This window comes from Uranotaenia lowii, chromosome 2, assembly GCF_029784155.1.
Source record: "Uranotaenia lowii strain MFRU-FL chromosome 2, ASM2978415v1, whole genome shotgun sequence".
In the NCBI taxonomy this organism is placed as follows: Eukaryota; Metazoa; Arthropoda; class Insecta; order Diptera; family Culicidae; genus Uranotaenia; species Uranotaenia lowii.
Genome location: NC_073692.1, coordinates 409,296,311 through 409,302,569, shown reverse-complemented (window position 1 = coordinate 409,302,569; position 6,259 = coordinate 409,296,311). Strand labels below are relative to the sequence as shown.

The 6,259-nt window shown below is 39.3% G+C and overlaps 1 protein-coding gene across 1 annotated transcript; it reads left to right on the top strand.

Annotated features, from left to right (window-relative positions):
• The first annotated feature begins 1,496 nt into the window (after positions 1–1,496).
• On the top strand, positions 1,497–3,435 carry LOC129747122 (esterase B1-like). Its single transcript, XM_055741155.1, has 2 exons — positions 1,497–2,109; positions 2,171–3,435. The coding sequence occupies exons 1-2, from the start codon at positions 1,510–1,512 to the stop codon at positions 3,371–3,373; spliced, it is 1,803 nt and encodes a 600-aa protein (XP_055597130.1). The 5' UTR covers positions 1,497–1,509; the 3' UTR covers positions 3,374–3,435.
• Positions 3,436–6,259: the final 2,824 nt, after the last annotated feature.

Genomic DNA, 6,259 nt, shown 5'->3' with positions numbered 1-6,259 from the left:
CATATACTGAGTCCTACGATTATATTATTTATAACACTGCCACTTTCTCACACCTTTTTGATTAATGTGTGAGGATTTTGTTGTCCATTGCTCAACTCCCGAAAAAAAAACTATAGAAAGCATGTTTATATTTGATTTTTTACCCACTTTTTGTGTTCCCAAACACAGGAACTGAACAACTTCTATTGTTGGCGACGACTATTTTTAAAATGATCTTTAATCGAAAAATTAATGTACTCATTATGTGACCAAGCTGTAAAAGCAACATTCCCATTACAGTGACAATATGATATTTAGATTATTGGTTGAAACTTAAAGTCAGTTTTGCTGCAAACACTCTGCAAAACACGAAAAAATAGTGTTATTTCTTGCTTGATAAGAACTTTTGTTCGCATGTTGTAAGAAGCGCGCGTTACCTTCTTTTGTGAATGAAGTTGTTCGATCATTGGATTAAACAACGGTTATATTTGCAGAATATTCGGTGATCTAGACGATACTTTCAAACATCATTTAAAGCTTATTCGCAATTTTTCATGTTGAAGGTTATTAATTAATTTTTTTAAATATTTTGTTTGAAAATCTGGTTAAATTTCGATATGTTTTGATGTGCTATTTTATGATTTTCAGCTTTGAAATATGGTTTTATTTTATTTAAAAAAATATAACAAAATCTCACTCGAAAAATAAAATTTTTAGAAACCTGAAAAAATACACGTGTATTTAAATCGTTAAAATGAACCCAATTTTTAATAGCAGGGAGGATCTGAAGACCCCCGGCGCAAATTGTCAGATAATTAAAAAAACCTTAAATGTGAACATTATATAACAAGGTAATATCACTGAAAATTTCACCAATTTTCATACATAAAGTGTTGCATGTTTTGTTGAATACAGTCCTTATATGCTGCATTAATTAACCTTTCCAAAATCAATGTACAATACGACCCATAAAAAAAATGCGAAAATCTTACATCTTGTAGGTACACCTTTTCATATGTGCCCGACCGTTAAAGGACATTTACAAATAAAAACTATTAATACGCCCTCATAGCGTTAATCATTTTGATAAAATATGTAAATTTTTCAATGGTCTTTCATTGATTCCTTTGTTGCAGTGTGATACATTTGTTATATGCTGATTCGATTGCTTATTCTGCTATCTACTTCTGGTTACTTCAGTTATGCAAAAAAAATTGCAACATTGTGACCAAAGATCGCAAATGATCCCTGTCCTAAGACAAAGTGTCTGACATAACTTGCAACAGGAATAAATTAGCCGGGACTGAAAACGTGTTTGCGGAAATGCAACTGGGAAGTGTGACTGCTTACATTAGCATCGATTAAAAATATGCGTTTTTGTTTTTGCATTTACTCAAACATTCTCACAGCTGTCTTTTGAGGTTTGAAGTGTGAAAGAGTGTTATGCGAAGGCATCGCTTGAATCGATCAAATATAATCGCCTGGACGGCCGTACGATTGTAAGCAGTTGAGTAACAGTGTTCAGTGAAGATGGTTATGAGAAGTAGACCCCAACAATCCGCCTCCAGCACCAATAACGGAATAACTAATGGAGGCACCACCAATGGAGGAACACCGGAAGTGGTTCCAGAGGTTTCCGATCGAGAGATGATGAAACTACGGCAGGGTCTGTTGAGTGGAGTTCGGGAGAAGAGCCCAAACGGGGGTGATCTATACTGCTTTAGAGGTATCCCTTACGCTAAACCTCCGTTGAGGGAGTTGCGCTTTGCACCGCCGGTGCCGCTGGAAAAGTTCCCTGCGGTTGTTCTGGATTGTTCCAGGGAGCGAAGTGCCTTCGTTGGGATTAACATTCAGACTCGGGAGTTGAGTGGCTGTGAAGATGGACTGTTCTTGAATGTTTACTCACCCCGGTTGCCGACGAAGGAGGGATTTGGAGGACCGCTTCCGGTGATGGTGTTTATCCATGGAGGTGGACAGGTTGGAGGCAGTAGTGACAGTATGCTGTACAATCCCAGTTTCTTGGTACAGGAAGGAGTAGTTGTGGTTACGTTCAACTATCGAATGGGAGTTTTGGGGTTGTTGTGTCTACCGGATGCTGGAGTCGAAGGAAACATGAACTTGAAGGATCAAGTGAGTAGAAGATGTTTAGTCTAGAAGTGTTCTGAACTTGAAAGTTTCTTTTTGTTCGCAGCGTTTGGTACTTCGTTGGGTCAACGAAAACATCTGTTATTTCGGAGGTGATCCATCGAATGTAACTCTGTTCGGGGCGAGTTCCGGAGGAAATTCGGTTTCACTGCATTGCTGTTCTCCTTCGTCTAGGAAATACTTCCACAAGGCGATCATGCAGAGTGGACACATGCTATGCGACTTTGCCTACAGTTCGGATGCGGTACAGAAGTCGAGGGCTCTAGCGAAAGTGTTTGGTTACAGCGGTAACTCGGATGTTGAAGCTTTACAGGTTTTGAGGAAGGCAACGGCTTGGAAGTTGGTGGAGAAACAGTTCGAAGTACTGACGGAGCGTGAAAAGCAGTTGGAGAAGATCTACTGGATTCCATTCAATCATGTGATTGAACGAGCTGATGGACCTGATCCGGTATTCACTAGGGATCCCATGGATCTGCTACGTGATCCGGATTCTTTCGGAATGCCGATCATCATCGGCTGGAATAGCTCCGATGGGTCTTTGGAACTTTGGAGTCAACTACAACATTTTGAAGACGTTAAAGGAGAACCTCATCGTCTGGTTCCTCGAAGCCTGAATGTGGACTTCTTTGGACCCCAAGCCAAAATAATTGGGGAAGAAATTCTTCAACACTACTTCAAGGACAAGGAGCTCTCCGAGGACACTCTAATTGAACTCATGCAACTCAACTCGGATCGCTACGGATTTACTGTCTACGTCTTGTCCTACTTGATGAGTCAATTTCAGCCCAGTTCCAACTGTTACAGTTACCGTTTTGCTTTCGACGGAGACCTTAACTACGGTCATACCATGTTAAGACTTCCTCCGCAAATCAAAGGAGCGTTCCACATGGACGAACTCTTCTACCTTTTCCACTCGATCCTCGTCAAAGAGATCCCAGATAATAACCGAAGCTACCAAATGCGAACAACAATGGCTCGGCTCTGGACCAACTTTGCCAAATTCTCCAACCCAACGCCACCCGAAGATAAACGGCTGCCCTTCCGATGGGATCCGATCCACAAAACCGAACCCGGGACGAAAATCCCCTTCGAAGCCTCATACCTGAACATCGACCGCGAAATCCGAATGACCAGCGACATCCCAGATCGCAAAGGCATCGAACTGTGGTGCGATTTGCACCACAAGTATAACGGCCACTTCAGCAATCTTGAATTTTTGTCGACCAATTTGAATAGTAGCAAACCATGACAAGTGTTAATGACCAATGCATAACGAAGAAATTTGAAGTTCACAAACCGAAAAACGATAAAAAAACAACCAACACAAAAACGCCGGCCTCCTTCGATTCGATTCGCCTTTGTCAATCGCTCTTGCTATCCGAAATGTTCCGAAGAGTGTTGTCAGTTCATGCATATTTCATTCGGCAAGCAATCGTCCTCCGTCTTCGGTAGCTGAATTATTGATTAGACGAATTTTTAATTTGATCTTTGGTCCCCTATTTCACACCAGCTTTTTTTTTCAAAATGGGACAACCGTAATCATTAGAAAAAAGTACCCAAACAAAAAAACTTCAATTTCTGGACTTCTTCGGCTTTTGGGGACTGGGAAAATACCAACAGTTTTTTTTCTCAATATTGGTTGATGTTTGCGCGTTAAAATTCGTAGGAGTGGATTAATGCCACTTTCCGATGAGATGAGTGCAGGGAATTTCCTTTGAAGGTCCACTCTGATGAGTAGGTATGATGGCATCAACCAACAACGATTGACGAACGATGGACCAGCAGAATTTTTTCTCATGCATAATGGATTTCCTTGTTAGCGCCGCGAGTTCATTTGGCTTTTTTTTTGTGGAGGGTGTGTGTCAGACAGAAGTGTCGATGATGGAATTCGTTTTTTATTCTTTCTATTTGGTTTAGTTCTCAATTGATCTTGAGGCTCTTGGAGACCGAACATCTTTTCTTTCAAAATTCGCTTCAATTGGGTGCGAAATGTGTTTTCCCATAATAATTGATGATCAATGTAACATCTTGAAATAATAAACAGTATTTCATCAATGGGTGAGATGTCAAATGGTTCGATGAGTTCATTTTGAGGAAACGATCAATTAAACATCTTGATTTTTTTTTCTTAAATTCTAGTTTCAGAACTTGAATCTAGAATCTAGATTCCAAACTCAATGCTGTGTATTTGAAAATTGGACTATGAATTCAATGATAGAATGATTGAGGTCCAATTTATTGATGGATGACCGTTTAGGATTACTGGACATGCACGCTAGAAACTATTAAACCATTTATGTTTCAAAAATAACCATATTTGACCTTCTCCCGGGAAATGCCATTTTATGAGTTCTTCATGAGAACCCATAAAATGACTTTTCGGGGAGAAGTAGAAATATGGTTATTTTTCAACCGTATTGAATATGACGAAGAAGTTGGAAAATGGAAGCATTTTTTATTTGATGAAAATTTCATCTGGGATAGTCAGAAAGAACTTTTGATTTCGGAATGCTTTGTTTATTGTCAGAATTATGTTCATCACTCTATTGTTACATTTCAATGTTTTTCATGAAATTTAAATCTTACGCGACAAGAAGCATCGGTTGCTCACTAATGGGCCTAGAATCGTATGGTTTTACCGTATAGCTTAAAATTCTGTAGCAAATCTTGTGCGGCATGAATATTTTTCGCTAAACCTTGAACAGGTCCAGCCCATATTAAATTTTGATTATATAACTAGGTGGATATCGTCCAGATCAGTACGAGAAAACCTGGAATTAAAAATAGAAATTACATTGACTGCAGTGCAAACAACAATTTCTAGTTACCATGCACTTAGTTTCCTCAGGAGTTCAAGATTCGTACGTAGAGTTATCCCAGGCCACGCATGGTTCTATGTTCAAAACTGACATTCTTCAGATAGCTTCAGGAAAATCGTATCGCCCGTGTTAAGATCCGTACTTGAGACAAAGAATTCACTTTCCAGTGTAGAAGCCCGGGACGAAAGTTGCCCGTCACTCATAGTCGCCAAACTGTACAGACACTTTGCCGTGCGGTCCGGCCAATATGTCCGCAATATGTCGATCGGATCCGGAACTAAAGCCGAGCGGTGAACCATTACCCAGCGATACATGATCCGCTCCGCTGCCTTTTTCCTCCAGGCTAAGTCGGAAGGAAGATATTGGCCGTCTGGGATCATTCAAGTTGTCGGTGCTGTTGAGCGACCGACATTCGATGGCCATAAGTTTCGATTATGTCTGTCGCATGATTCGAATCCGGCAGCTTGCTGTCTTGCCAGTTGTCGCGCCAGATTCCATCGAGCGGAGTCCTGCATTGGCTGGGACTTGTTTTCTTCATTCACGGTAACGAAATATTCGGTGAGATTATCCGATTCCTGAAAATAAATTTAGTTTTTATAGTTCACTGCCAATGTTTAAAAATGTCCACCTACCTAATAATTGCACCAGTGTAGTCTTTTGGGAATAACTGTTACGAAAGTCTACAGGAAATTATAAAATATTGGAAACATTTGATTTTAAGCAAGATCGATTGAGGAGACAAACAATGTTTTTTCGGTTCTGTTTTTCGATTGAGGTTAAATTTTCATTCTTTTTTCGGTTAATACCCGAAAACTAGGAATATGGTTAAAATTGTTCCTTAAAATATTGATGAAAAATAACCATATTGGCAGTTCTGCGGCAAAAACCTGAAAATGGTTATTTTTCATTCAAGAATGGTTAAATGAAAATGAGCGTGTGGCAATCATAACATCTTTTGCTTTGTAAAATGTCTTTTGTACTTATTACCTTTCTATAGCTTATGATATTGTATCGGGCTTTTGACGGGGGTGTCCAAAATTAATTTGCGTCTCGCGGCTTCCATCACGTGTACCTTTTTTGAAACAAAATTAATTGTAATGAAATTTTATTGGATAACTTTGATCACTACCCAAGTAACACAGATTAAGCTAACTAGCATTTCATGTTTTATAATGGTTTTATTGTAGCATTTTCTTGAGCAGCTCCTTTTTTGACGGTTTAATTATGGTCATGCAAAATGCTTATATTCTTGAATCGACCACATGTTTTCAGATAAATCTTTTATTAAATATATTGTTGTTGATACTTACGGTTTC

Bases quoted from the DNA above. Each gene is read 5' to 3' on its own strand.
- LOC129747122 (XM_055741155.1), top strand. From the start codon at position 1,510: ATGGTTATGAGAAGTAGACCCCAACAATCCGCCTCCAGCACCAATAAC. The intron at 2,110-2,170 runs GTGAGTAGAAGA...TTTTGTTCGCAG, and splicing joins ACATGAACTTGAAGGATCAA to CGTTTGGTACTTCGTTGGGT.